General features: G+C 41.8%; 2 protein-coding genes across 3 annotated transcripts in view; one reads left to right on the forward strand and one right to left on the reverse strand.

Moving 5' to 3' along the window:
• LOC115201390 (eukaryotic translation initiation factor 2-alpha kinase 1) overlaps positions 1-14,576 on the forward strand; it is a 31,004-nt gene that overhangs the window by 11,930 nt on the left and 4,498 nt on the right. For both annotated transcript variants that reach the window (XM_029764970.1, XM_029764971.1), the window contains exons 5-11: positions 1,461-1,560; positions 1,647-1,727; positions 1,842-1,938; positions 2,064-2,112; positions 2,206-2,563; positions 3,251-3,347; positions 5,049-5,155. In XM_029764970.1, the coding sequence (XP_029620830.1) occupies positions 1,461-1,560; positions 1,647-1,727; positions 1,842-1,938; positions 2,064-2,112; positions 2,206-2,563; positions 3,251-3,347; positions 5,049-5,155 (889 nt within the window). The remainder of the gene's footprint in view (positions 1-1,460; positions 1,561-1,646; positions 1,728-1,841; positions 1,939-2,063; positions 2,113-2,205; positions 2,564-3,250; positions 3,348-5,048; positions 5,156-14,576) is intronic.
• LOC115201391 (ankyrin repeat domain-containing protein 61-like) lies at positions 5,159-14,094 on the reverse strand. Its single transcript, XM_029764972.1, has 5 exons — positions 13,609-14,094; positions 12,523-12,617; positions 12,039-12,210; positions 6,157-6,357; positions 5,159-6,020 (listed from the first exon to the last, which is right to left on the reverse strand). The coding sequence occupies exons 1-5, from the start codon at positions 13,759-13,761 to the stop codon at positions 5,364-5,366; spliced, it is 1,278 nt and encodes a 425-aa protein (XP_029620832.1). The 5' UTR covers positions 13,762-14,094; the 3' UTR covers positions 5,159-5,363.

Genomic DNA, 14,576 nt, shown 5'->3' on the forward strand with positions numbered 1-14,576 from the left:
ATGAAATAACACATGGAATCATGTAGTCACCAAAAAAGTGTTAAACAAATCAAAATATATTTTAGATTTTAGATTCTTCAAAGTAGCCACCCTTTGCCTTGATGACAGCTTTGCACACTCGTGGCATTCTGTCAACTAGCTTCACCTGGAATGCTTTTCCAACAGTCTGGAAGGAGTTCCCACATATGCTGAGCACTTGTTGACTGCTTTTCCTTCACTCTGCTGTCCAACTCATCCCAAACCATCTCAGTTGGGTTGAGGTCGGGTGATTGTGCAGGCCAGGTCATCTGATGCAGCACTCCATCACTCTGCTTTCTTGGTCAAATAGCCCTTACACAGCCCACAGCCTGGAGGTGTGTTGGGTCATTGTCCTGTTGAAAAAATAAATGATAGTCCCACTAAGCGCAAACCAGATGGGATGGCGTATCGCTGCAGAATGCTGTGGTAGTCATGCTGGTTAAGTGTGCCTTGAATTCAAAATAAATCACAGACAGTGTCACCAGCAAAGCACCATCACACCTCCTCCTCCATGCTTCACGGTGGGAACCACACATGCGTAGATCATCCGTTCACCTACTCTGCGTCTCATAAAGACACAGTGGTTAGAACCAAAAATAAGAAATTTGAACTTTTCACTGGTCTTATGTCCATTGCTCGTGTTTCTTGGCCCAATCAAGTCTCTTCTTTTTGTTGTCCTTTAGTAGTGGTTTCTTTGCAGCAATTCAACCATGAAGGCCTGATTCACGCAGTCTCCTCTGAACAGTTGATGTTGAGATGTGTCTCTTAATTGAACTCTGTGAAGCATTTATTTGGGCTGAAATGACTGAGGTGCAGTTAACTCTAATGAACTTATCCTCTGCAGCAGAGGTAACTCTTGGTCTTCATTTCCTGTGGTGGTCCTCATGAGAGCCAGTTTCATCATGGCGCTTGATGGTTTTTGTGGCTGCCTCATGAAGCTAGTTGAGAGAATGTCAAGAGTGTGCAAAGCTGTCATCAAGGCAAAGGGTGGCTACTTTGAGGAATCTCAAATATATAATATATTTTGATTTGTTTAACACTTTTTGGTTACGACATGATTCCATATGTGTTATTTCATAGTTTTGATGTCTTCACTATTATTCTACAATGTAGTAAAAATAAAGAAAAACCCTTGAATGAGTAGGTGTGTCCAAACTTTTGACTGGTACTGTATTTGATACCGTTCCACTCCAGCCATTACCACGAGCCCGTCCTCCCCAATGAAGGTGCCACCAACCTCCTGCGGATGAGGGAAAATGTACTTAATACGATTGTGTTGTCTCACCTAGCTATCTTAAGATGAATGCACTAATTGTAAGTTGCTCTGGATAAGAGGGTCAGCTAAATGACTGAAATAAAAATAAATGTACTGCTGTGTACTTCGTGTTGTGAGAGGAACTTGAGGACCTGTTTCTTTACTCATTTTCTTCATCTCACCGTAGACCAAAAGCGAGTCTGTTCCAGGCACAGACGTCTCGCTACCTCAGTGAGTTTGAAGAGCTCTCTAGACTTGGAAAAGGATCCTATGGCAAAGTCTTCAAGGTACGGAACTGTCTTGTCAAAATAAAAATCATACATTAATAAAACCTACAGTGGAATAAATTCCCCCTTTTAATTTTTTGTCATAGGTAAAAAACAAGCTGGATGGCCAGAAGTATGCTGTGAAGAAAATTCTCATCAACAACGTTTCAAGGGAAGACTGCATGAAGGTATTTAAAATGTATTGAGTTTTAATGTTCCAAAAATGCAGTATTCTTCAGTGAAGTATTAATGGACACAAGTGAATTTATCAGTCATTGAGTATTTTCCTGTATTTGTTTCAGGTTCTCAGAGAGGTGAAAGTGTTATCCAGTCTTCAGAACATCAATGTAGTAGGCTACCACACTGCCTGGATGGAGCATATCACACATGCTTTTACTAGTGAGTTCCGTTACGTCTTTCCTCTGACATGTTCTAGTATAGAAATTCAAGTGATTTTAATTTATTCATAGCTAACCTCTCTTGTTTTTTCACATTTTACATTTGGTACAATTTCTTTATTTCAGAGCCTGCATCAATACTCTCACCACTGGAAACGCATGTGCTGCCAGAACGGTACAATTATTATCTCATATAACTGAATTACAAAACCAATTATTATTCAGTATCATATTAGAAACCTAAACTTGTTTTACCCCAATCTCACAGCATTGAGGAGAGTACAGTTAGTAGCAGCGGCTCCTCAATAGTCTTCGCGAGCTCAGATCAGTCAAAGGAGCCAGTGGCCATAGCTAAAGCACCAGTGAGCCTCCCGGTGAAAGAGGAGAAGAGCACGCAGGCGGTGTGTCCTAAAACCATGCGCCACGCCCGTTTCCCAGATAACTTTGTACCCTGTGTGTTGCTGGGACGGTGTGGCCTGACGGGGGACAGCTGCCCTGTGGTCAGCTGGGATAGCTCGGCCCTGTCGGAGGATGACTTAGGAACCAGAAATGGGATAGATCTGAACAACAACTCCTACATTGACATGGGGAGCGAGCAGTGGGACACGAAATTCCCCGCCAAGGAGGTATTGATACTGTGTAACCTATGTATATAATGGAGCTCAGTAGGAGCAGCACCTCTTATCCTGTTGTTTTAACAAAATCCTCTAATCTTCCAACTCTGAACGTCTACAAATGTCCCCTGTGTATATATAGATCATGGGCAACTGGTGGGCCGCATTATTATGTCAGTCACTGATATTCAGTCAATTAGCCCGTGTCAGCAAAACATTTTTGATTACTAAATTAGTTTAGCGGCCAGCTATCTAAACTTGTTATCATTGTTGGATTACCAACCGGGGGGCCCCCTATTGATTTTGTTAGTCAGTCTCACTCCAATATCATATTACAAACTGCAAACCCCTTTCTCCACCCTATGTCAACGTGTAGAATTGCATGAAATTTGCTATAAAATTGCTAAATCTTCTCTCCGCCCTATGGCAAAATGTGTAGAACTGCACCAAATTAACTCTGAAATTATTATTATTATTTTTTTAAATCTCCGCTGTCGAGGGGGACCACTAAGACGTTTGCTCACAATGTGGGGGGGTATGGATGTGGGTACGCAGAACCGCGAGCAACTGCAGCCCCTCATGATGAGTTATGATTTTTTTGTGGCCCCCACCCCCATCAAAGTTGCCTGATATAGATGATTATTTTACAGATTTTTGGTTAAACTCTGATTTTACTGGACACTTCTATGGCTTCCTCAGGTGCAGTTCCATCTCATGCTGTATATCCAGATGCAGCTGTGTGAACGCTCGCTCAAAGACTGGATTTTAGAGCGAACCACCGAACACACCTCACAAAGTGAGCATACATGAACAGTACCAGTCAAAAGTTTGGACACACCTACTCATTCAAGGGTTTTTCTTTATTTTTACTATTTTCTACATTGTAGAATAATAGTGAAGACATCAAAACTATGAAATAACACATGGAATCATGTAGTAACCAAAAAAGTGTTAAACAAATCAAAATATATTTGAGATTCTTCAAAGTAGCCACCCTTTGCCTTGATGACAGCTTTGCACACTATTGGCATTCTCCCAACCAGCTTCGACTGGAATGCTTTTCCAAAAGTTTTGACGGAGTTCCCACATATGCTGAACACTTGTTGGCTGCTTTTCCTTCACTCTGCGGTCCAACTCATCCCAAACCATCTCAATTGGGTTGAAGTCGGGTGATTGTGGAGGCCAGGTCATCTGATGCAGCACTCCATTACTCTCCTTGGTAAAATAGCTCTTACACAGCCTGGAGGTGTGTTGGGTTATTGTCCTGTTGAAAAACAAATGATAGTCCGACTAAGCGCAAACCAGATGGGATGGCGTATCATTGCAGAATGCTGTGGTAGTCATGCAGGCTAAATGTACCTTGAATTCTAAATAAATCACTGACAGTGTCACCATCAAAGCACCACCACACCTGAAATACAAAGCACCCACACACCACCACCATGTTTCACGGTGGGAACCACACATGCGGAGATCATCCGTTCACCTACCATGCGTCTCACAAAGACATGGCGGTTAGAACCAAAAATCGCACATTTAGAATCATCAGACCAAAGGACAGATTTCCACTGGTCTAATGTCCATTTCGCGTGTTTCTTGGCCCAAGCAAGTGTCTTCTTATTGGTGTCCTTTAGTAGTGGTTTCTTTGCATCAATTCAACCATGAAGGCCTGATTCATGCAGTCTCCTCTGAACAGTTGATGTTGAGATGTGTCTGTTACTTGAAATCTGTGAAGCATTTATTTGGGCTGCAATTTCTGGTAACTCTAATGAACTTATCCTCTGCAGCAGAGGTAACTCTGGGTCTTCCTTTCCTGTGGCGGTCCTCATGAGAGCCAGTTTCATCATAGTGCTTTTAGCGACTGCATTTGAAGAAACTTTCAAAGTACTTGACATTTCCCAGATTGACTGACCTTCATGTCTTAAAGTTATGATGGACTGTCGTTTCTCTTTGCTTATTTGAGCTGTTCTTGCCATAATATGGACTTGGTCTTTTACCAAATAGGGCTACCTTCTGTATACCACCCCTGCATCAGATGACCTGGCCTCCACAATCACCTTGTCACAACACAAGTGATTGGCTCAAACGCATTAAGAAGGAAATTAGTTCCACAAATTAACTTTTAACAAGGCACACCTGTTAATTGAAATGCATTCCAGGTGACTACCTCATGAAGCTGGTTGAGAGAATGCCAAGAGTGTGCAAAGATGCCATCGAGGCAAAGGGTGGCTACTTTGAAGAATCTCAAATATAAAATATATTTTTATTTGTTGAACACTTTTTTGGTTACTACATTAATCTATATGTGCTATTTCATAGTTTTGATGTCTTCACTATTATTCTACAATGTAGAAAATAGTAAAAATAAAGAAAAGCCCTGTAATGAGATGCACCTCTTTTGTTGCTTTGGTTTTTCATGCAACATTTATCACTGTTTTGATTAGGTTTACATTATGCAGAATTTGTTAATGAGTATGTTTTTTCTTTTGTTTTTCAGATCCTTATGAGACTGTGGACACGAAACAAACCCTCAGCATTCTACATAAAATACTTCAAGGTGTAGAATACATTCACTCTAGAGGAATCATGCATAGAGACCTGAAGGTATGTTCTTTGCAAGTGTATATTATTTAATTTCATAAGAAAAAGAAGTGCACCATCAAATAATAACAAAGGAGGTTTTGCCGCTCTCTGAGGTTGATCACGTGTGAACCTCTCCATTTCTCTGGAGGTTCATGGAATATGTTGAGGTAATGTGTGTTAAAATGTAAAAGTAACATGCTGCAGCCTTCATCTCCTTGGACAGGAGGAGTTAGACTCCTTGAGGCATGGTGAAGTCCTCCATATTGGGAAAGCGGGGGAACCGAGGTGGGATGTCATCACCCTCCTTAACAAATGTGACATCACATGCGTTTTCCCAATGGTTAAACACAAAGTCATGCACCCTGTCTGGTAGAACCTGCTTCAGGCATTCTCTACCATGACTCTTCCAATAGCGTTGGTAGATGTGGATCTTACATATGTCCATGAGGCTCCTAGGCTGCTGGCACAGGTTCAGTAGCTGGTCCCGCTGGTCAAAGTACTCTGGGAGCATTAAAGAGCTGGGCAGGTGGCCATCTCTGTTGCTGATGGTCAGGGGGTAGGTCATGGTGAGGAGCTTCCACAGCAGAGAGGTATGCCTCAGGTTGAGCTTCCGATCCAGGTACAGGAAGAGGCAGTTTTCCCCTGCGGTGGTCAGCTGGTTGATGTCCGCGCCATACTTCAGGAGGAGCGCCACCACGGCCTCGTGGCCCCCGCTACAGGCCTCGTGCAGGGCCGTGCGCCCGGCATGGTTCACTGTGTTCGGGTCAGCCCCCTGATCCAGCAGCTCAATGATACAGCCAAGGTCCACTCCCAGGGCCTTCACTGGCTTGTTGGCCGCCGCCAGGGCAGCCAGGTGGAGGGGGCTGTTACCTGACTTATTCATCACCTTCAAAGCAAACTTTATTTAAAATGTGCACTTCTAAACATCAGTATGCTTTCACCGGAAACATTCCTCAAAGCTTGACAGCAGGAGTTGAAAATGGGTTACGTAAAACACAAATAACAACAAAGAAACTAAAAACCTTGTTGACGTCGGCTCCAAGTTTGATCAGGCTGGCTGTCATCTCTGTATTGAGGATCCCGGCAGCCATATGCAGTGGCATCATCCCAAAGTGGTCGATGGTGTTGATTTTGGCACCGTGGCTCGCCAGGATGCTGATAGCGGGCAGGGCTCCGTAGCGAACGGCCAGGTGAAGCGCGGTGTGGCGGCCGTCACTGTCCACCTAGAATTTTGAATTTATATTTACTATGGATCCCCACTAGCTCTTCCTGGGGTCTGGAAAAATTAAGGCAGTTATACAATTTAAAAAAACATTACAATATTCATTACAGAATTCACAACACTAAGTGTGTGCCCTCAGGCCCATACTCCACTACCACATATCTACAACCCAAAATCCGTGTGTGTGTGTGTATAGTGCGTATGTTGTCATGTGTGTGTGTATGTATGTGTCTGTGCCTATGTTTGTGTTGCTTCCCATTCTCCACTCTTCCATAAGGTGTATTTTTATGTTGTTGTTTTATCTGATTTGACTGCTTGCATCAGTTACCTGATGTGGTATACAGTTCCATGTAGTCATGGCTCTATGTAGTACTGTGCGCCTCCCATTGTCTGTTCTGGACTTTGGGACTGTGAAGAGACCTCTGGTGGCATGTCGTGTGGGTTATGCATGGGTGTCTGAGCTGTGTGCTAATAGTTTAAACAGACACCTCAGTGCATTCAACATGTCAATACCTCTCACAAATACCAGTAGTGATGAAGTCAATCTCTAATCTACTTTGAGCCAGGAGAGATTGACATGCATATTATTAATGTTTTCTCTCTGTGTACATCCAAGGGCCAGCCGTGCTGCCTTGTTCTGAGCCAATTGCAATTTTCCTAAGTACCTCTTTGTGGCACCTGACCACACGACCGAACAGTAGTCAAGGTGTGACAAAACAAGAGCCTTTAGGACCTGCCTTGTTCATGGTGCTGTTAAGAAGGTAGAACAGCGCTTTATTATGGCCAGACTTCTTCCCATTTTAGCTACAGTTGTATCAATGTTTTGATCATGACAGTTTATAATCCAGGGTTAATCCAAGTAGTTTAGTCACCTCAACTTGCTCAATTTCCACATTATTTATTACAAGATGTAGTTGAGGTTTAGGGTTTAGTGAATGATTTGTCCCAAATACAATGCTTTTAGTTTTTGAAATATTTAGGAAAACGTATTTCTTGCCACCCGTTCTGAAACTAACTGCAACCCTTTTACTAAGTCGTGCTGTTATTTCACTTGCTGTAGTTGCTGACGTGGATAGTGCTGAGTCATCCGTATACATAGACACACTGGCTTTACTCAAAGCCAGTGGCATGTCATTAGTAAAGATTGAAAAGAGTAAGGGGCCTAGACAGCTGTCCTGGGGAAATTCCTGATTCTATCTGGATTATGTTGGAGAGGCTTCCATTAAAGAACACCCTCTGTGTTCTGTTAGACAGGTAACTCTCTATCCACAGTACAGCAGAGGGTGTAAAGCCATAACACATACGTTTTTCCAACAGCAGACTATGAACGATATTGTCAAAAGCCGCACTGAAGTCTAACAAAACAGCCCCCACAATATTTTTATTATCAATTTCTCTCAGCCAATCATAAGTCATTTGTGTAAGTGCTGAGCTTGTTGAATGTCCTTCGCTATAAGCGTGCTGAAAGTCTGTTGTCAATTTGTTTACAGTAAAATAGCATTGTATCTGGTCAAACAAAATTTTTCCCAAAAGTTCACTAAAGGTTGGTAGCAGGCTGATCGGTCGGCTATTTGAGCCAGTAAAGGGGGCTTTACTATTTTTATGTAGAGGAATGACTTTTGCTTCCCTCCAAGCCTGGGGGCACACACTTTCTAGTAGGCTTAAATTGAAGATCTGACAAATAGGATGGTAATATAGTCCGCTATTATCTTCAGTAATTTTCCATCCACGTTGTTAGACCCCGGTGGCTTGTCATTGTTGATAGACAACAATCAATTTTTTCACCTCTTCCATGCTCACTTTACAGAATTCAAAATTACAATTCTTGTCTTTCATAATTTGGTCAGATATACTTGGATGTGTAGTGTCAGCGTTTGTTGCTGGCATGTCATGCCGAAGTTTGCTAATCTTGCCAATAAAAAAATCATTAAAGTAAACTTGGCAAAAAAAGAAACGTCCTCTCACTGTCATGTGTAAATATTTGTATGAACATAACAAGATTCAACAACTGAGACAAACTGAACAAGTTCCACAGACATGTGACTAACAGAAATTGAATAATGTGTCCCTGAACAAAGGGGGGGGTCAAAATCAAAAGTAACAGTCAGTATCTGGTGTGGCCACCAGCTGCATTAAGTACTGCAGTGCATCTCCTCTTCATAGACTGCACCAGATTTGCCAGTTCTTGCTGTGAGATGTTACCCCACTCTTCCACCAAGGCACCTGCAAGTTCCCCGACATTTCTGGGGGGAATGGCCCTAGCCCTCACCCTCCGATCCAACAGGTCCCAGATGTGCTCAATGGGATTGAGAGCCGGGCTCTTTGCTGGCCATGGCAGAACACTGACATTCCTGTCTTGCAGGAAATCACACACAGAACGAGCAGTATGGCTGGTGGCATTGTCATGCTGGAGGGTCATGTCAGGATCAGCCTGCAGGAAGGGTACCACATGAGGGAGGAGGATGTTTTCCCTGATTCGCACAGCGTTGAGATTGCCTGCAATGACAACAAGCTCAGTCCGATGATGCTGTGACACATCGCCCCAGACCATGACGGACCTTCCACCTCCAAATCGATCCCGCTCCAGAGTACAGGCCTCGGTGTAACGCTCATTCCTTCGACAATAAACGCGAATCCGACCATCACCTGGTGAGACAAAACCGCGACTAGTCAGTGAAGAGCACTTTTTCCCAATCCTGTCTGGTCCAGCGATGGTGGGTTTGTGCCCATAGGTGACGTTGTTGCCTGTGATGTCTTGTGAGGACCTGCCTTACAACAGGCCTACAAGCCCTCAGTCCAGCCTCTCTCAGCCTATTGCGGACAGTCTGAGCACTGATGGAGGGATTGTGCGTTCCTGGTGTAACTCGGGCAGTGGTTGTTGCCATCACACCTGCAGGACAGGTACAGGAGGTTCGGATGTACCGATCCTGTGCAGGTGTTTGTTACACGTGGTCTGCCACTACGAGGACGATCAGCTGTCCGTCCTGTCTCCCTGTAGCTCTGTTTTAGGCATCTCACAGTACAGACATTGCAATTTATTGCCCTGGCCACATCTGCAGTCCTCATGCCTCCTTGCAGCATGTCTAAGGCACGTTCATGCAGATGAGCAGGGACCCTGGGCATCTTTCTTTTGCTGTTTTTCAGTCACTAGAAAGGCCTCTTTTTTTGTCCTAAGTTTTCATAACTGTGACCTTAATTGCTACCGTCTGTAAGCTGTTAGTCTTAACGACCTTTCCACAGGTGCATGTTCATTAATTGTTTATGGTTCATTGAACAAGCATGGGAAACAGTGTTTAAACCCTTTACAATGAAGATCTGTGAAGTTATTTGGATTTTTATGAATTATCTTTGAAAGACAGGGTCCTGAAAAAGGGACGTTTCTTTTTTTGCTGAGTTTATTTGGCAATATCAGTCGTTTTTGTAATGAAAGATCCATCTGAGTTTGCCATTTAAAAAAAAAAGTAATTTAAGGTGCTCCAAAAGTTGGATCAAAATGTGGCTTAGGTGGTGGGCGTGGCCATGTCCAATGATGAGGTCGCCAGACGGCCCTCCGGTTGACCGCAATGACACAATTTTTCTGTTTTAAAGCTATTTTCCTGCAATTCTACACATTTGCCCATGGCTTATGGGCACTTCCATCTAAAAGGACCCATGAGCATCAACATGTGAAGTTCATAGGAGCATTGGGTGTCAAATGATAGCTGAGTCTATATAGTTTTGGGAAATGGAAAAACATTCTTCAACCATTTTCCATCTTAAAAATTAGGCATAAGTAAAAGCTTTGATTTCTGGATAAACAGATGGAAAATGGGTCTTAGAAAACATCTACCAGAAAAAGCCTTCAAAGTTATCAAAAATACATCAAAATACTATAATGTTGTTGTAAAGAAGACCCCTGCCAACTAATATCAACACTTTTATATTTCGTTTTGGAGAAATTGTTTACCTTCTGTAAGTTTAAGAAATATTGCCTTGCCATTCCGTTACCAAAAACCCACATATCTTTAGGATATTTTCTAATTTCTCTCCCTCATGAGGAGCGAGGATAATGTAAGCAAAAGTAACAAGTAATGGTAGACCTACCAATTAGTTATAGTGATTTTACTGATATCAATTTTGTTTTATGAATTATTAAGTGATTAAAACTTGTAATTCCGTTACCAAGTTGGTAACCGAATTACCCAAAAAATCTGTAACAGATTTACTGCAACTGAATTGGCTACAATGGGAATTCATAACAGTCACAAACCACAGGTGGGTCACCTGCTCTTCCACTGGCATACTGTTATGTTCAGCTGATAACTGTTTTCTTGGTCTTTCTGGTGGTATAACCAAGAATGTTAAAACAGTCTGAGTATGGACCTCTCTCTCTCTCACTCTCTCTCTCACTCTCACTCTCACTGTCCAGTTAATGTCACCTCTCCCAGCTCTTACTGACACCTACCCATGAGCCCCCTCTCTTTCTGTAATTATGTTACCGTAATTCCATTTCCGGGTATAAATCCACTTCACTTAGTGTAGTTAAATAACCAAAATAGATTTTTTTCAAACTGTCATAGTTGACACCCTGTTTCCACAGACATCTGAATCTTAATTCAGAGCAGATATTTAAGAATTTTGGGAAAATGCTGTTGCATGAAAACTTGAAAGGGATTTTAAAGTAATTCTGCACAGTTATTCCGCTAATTTAGTTTTTGTAAACTAAGTGCATAGAGTTGTATGGTTTGTTAAACTTTGAACTCAATGGTTTTTGTTTGGCATACATTTTAAAGTGAAAACAGAGTCAAAGCGTAATTCTGTTACAGTGGAATTGCCCTTATGCTATCTGAGTTATTCAAACATTATAGGAAAATCTATGGGGGCCCTATGCCATGACAAAATACTCCTTAATGTATAATTTTTTACATTTTAGATTCTCCCCGACTGTCTAGCATTTATTTGTGGTCCCGTGTGGCTCAGTTGGTAGAGCATGGTGTTTGCAACGCCAGGGTTGTGGGTTCGATTCCCACAGGGGACCAGTACGGGGGGGAAAAAATGTATGAAATGTATACATTCACTACTGTCGCTCTGGATAAGAGCGTCTGCTAAATGACTAAAATGTAAAATGTGGGTGATTGTTAGTTCTCAAAGATTATCTTATTAAAAATATGCAGGTCCATTATTTTTTCTACATACTTCATCTGGTTTTAGTCATTTTAAGTTTACACTGAAAAATGTTTTTCAGTTTTTCCATCCCCAAACATTTTTTCTTTTTTCTTTATGGACAACCCAAAACTTTTCTATGCAGAAAAAAACCTGTTTATGACTTCTGGTTTAATTCTAATCGGCTGCGTTTAGACAGGCAGCCCAATTCTGATCTTTTTTTTCACTAACTGGTCTTTTTGACAAATCTGAATAAGATCTGATGTGAAAAGATCTAATGTGATTGGTCAAAAGACCAGTTAGTGGAAAAAAATATCAGAATTGGGCTGCTTGTGTAAACACAGCCCTTTAGGCACAGACCTTGGATCAGCTTGAACCCTTGGGTGGAAATGCAAAACGGACAATAAGATCAGCATCTCTACAGGCAACTTCATCATGCTTTGTGTTTACCCTTGATAATTGGGTTAGTATATGCATAATTATTTTCAACATAGGGATGGAACAATTTTAGATTAAATTTTCAATTAACCAATCAATTACCTCTGCGTTGATGTTGACTCCGTGGTTGCAGAGCACCCTGAGGCAGGCCTCGGCCCGGTGCTGCATGGACATCATGGCCGTCTCAAACTTGGTGCGTGGCTTGGGCCAGGAGGCCAGGATGGCGGGCCAGTGGGTGATCACCAGGTGCAGGGCGTTGCGCCCTCGCTGGTCCCTGGAGGTCGCAAGGAGGACATGGGGGAAATGGTCTTGTCAGAATGGTTTTGTTTTGCTGGTGGTGATTTTTTTTCCCACATAAAAGGAGATTACGGAGACTTGTGGTGCCACTTCCAAATACTGGCATTACTCATAGAGCTTTTTTCATGTTTAAGACATTTGGAATGGTCATGCTGGAGTTTAGGGGTGTAACTCAATAGTCTAATGTTGCTTAGTTATACAGAGCAGCATTATCGTTATAAAGCTCTAATATGGTCATCCCTTTTCAGTGTATGACTTAAACCAGTGGAACCTGTTCATATAGGGATACCTGATCTCCGGGTCTGCCCCGGCAGAGAGAAGGCTCTCAAGGCTCTTCACTCTCCTGTAAGATGCAGCCAGGTGGAGGGGAAGAATTGCCAAGCCCTGTAGGCAATGAGCGAGAGAGAACTTGTTTAAAGACTTAGAAAAACATGTTAGGAATGCTAAATGTTTGTTACCAAATGGGCTGGGGGACCCCTGGAGGTCAGGGCCCCCAGATAGCATATTAACACGTCATAAGCAATGGCAAAATGTGTAGAATTGCAGGAAATTAGCTTTAAAACTGCACAGTTTTCTCTCTGCCTCGTGGCAAAATGTTTACAATTACAGGAGAATTGCTTTAAAACAGCACAATTTTCTCTCATTGTCATGGCAAAATGTGAAAAATAGCATGAGATAAGCTATAAAACAGCACATTTTTCTCTCTGTCCAATGGCAAAATGTGTAGAATTGCAGAAAATGTGCTTTAAAACTGCAAAAGTATCTCTCGGCTTCATGCCAACATTTGTAGAATAGCATAAAACGTAAACTGTTTCTCTCTGCCTCATAGTAAAATGTGTTGGAAATGCATGAAGTTTGCTGTTCCCTAACTTGTTATGTATTGTATTTTATGTATGTTGTGTGCAAAATGGATTTTGCAATGGATATTTGAACGAGGGACAGCTGCGCCCAAAATCTGTATTTTCCAGCAGGTGGCGGATTTTTGTACTTTTTCTTCGCTCACATAGCGAGGAGTTTTTGGACTGGTTTATTTGCTATGTGTGGCTTATTTGATCGAATATAAATGTCGTAATGCGTAACTTGTTACGAGTGTAGAGATAGATATAAGTAGGCCGCTTGACATCCTGGCAACATCTAGAAAACACTTTATGTCGTGTTGTGCCTGTTGTTCACACGCGTATCTGCCCTCTCATTGGCTAGAATGGCCCCACTTGAGTATCTAGTCAGTATAATGGGTAATCTGTGAGTAAACTGAATAACGTGGTTATTACGCATGCTCAATGGTTTTGGAGGTCTGGGAGTTTTTGGTTAATAACTCCAGAATGCAGGAAATCTTTTGTACCATACCATGTCTGAAGTTTTTATTGTGGGTTACCTTTGAAAGGATTTCATGAAGAAGTCCCATTGTTCTTAAATCGATGTAAAAGTTGGACCCCCGTTTTTGGGTAAAATCGTTAATACGCGCCAGGTCTTCTATCAAGATCGCATCATATAATTCAGCATCTGAAAAGTTGACGTTCGTATCCATACCCCATAGCTAGAAGATCAAGGTCCTACTAAAGTGTACGTTCGCTTTGCTCTACATTATTGAAAACGTACACGTCTTAAGGCTCTTTGTAAATGTCAGTTATCGTGAAATGCTGGTTTTCAGCCTCAACAGTAGCCTCTGAGCAAACAGTAAATTACAGCGCAGTACTCTGTGCTCTGATGTTTTTTCTCAAGAAAGCAATAATAAGCACGCTTGGAAACGTCATCATTCTGCATCGCTGGTGACAGCCGTCGATATGATGTTGGTGCGTCTCCTATGGCTGATTCCACTGACGAAAATAACAACCTGTATGTAATATTACGATTAGGCATAACCTACCTGAGCTATTTCATGATAATAATAATAAGGACTTTATTTGCAAAAAAAACAAAACAACGCATAGACGCGTCATATATTCTTACTGCAGCTGATAGTTATTCCCTGTGAACGATTTAGAACTTTTTTAGGCTAGCGAAAATTACATGTTTTTCAACACTTACCTGTCTTTGAAGTGTAGAAAAAACAGTACAGTATTTCCAAATCTGAACAGGCTCATTGACAGGGTGAGATCTTAAAAGCTTGATAATACTAGACACATCTCCTTTGACTATTGCTTCGTGAATTTTAAACTGCAAATGATCAAATTCACCGGGGACTCCATCGCTGAATCTGATTTTGTTATTAAGCTGTAGTTTATAATGCATGCAATAGGGACTAAGGCATGGTTTGTTACTAATATTACCCATTTTAAATAAAAAATAAACGTGAAATAATATACTAAAGCAGTAACGTGGCCTAGAGGTAATGACAAAATA

The sequence above is a fragment of the Salmo trutta genome, chromosome 10 (assembly GCF_901001165.1).
Source record: "Salmo trutta chromosome 10, fSalTru1.1, whole genome shotgun sequence".
NCBI classification, from domain to species: domain Eukaryota; kingdom Metazoa; phylum Chordata; class Actinopteri; order Salmoniformes; family Salmonidae; genus Salmo; species Salmo trutta.

What these genes read in the sequence shown, in the direction of transcription:
- LOC115201391 (XM_029764972.1), bottom strand. Translation starts at nt 13,761, where the DNA reads ATGGATACGAACGTCAACTTTTCAGATGCTGAATTATATGATGCGATC. An exon ending in GGGGCAGACCCGGAGATCAG is followed by an intron (nt 12,211 to 12,522) that starts GTATCCCTATAT and finishes TGCGACCTCCAG; the next exon opens with GGACCAGCGAGGGCGCAACG. An exon ending in TTGGAGCCGACGTCAACAAG is followed by an intron (nt 6,021 to 6,156) that starts GTTTTTAGTTTC and finishes TTTGCTTTGAAG; the next exon opens with GTGATGAATAAGTCAGGTAA.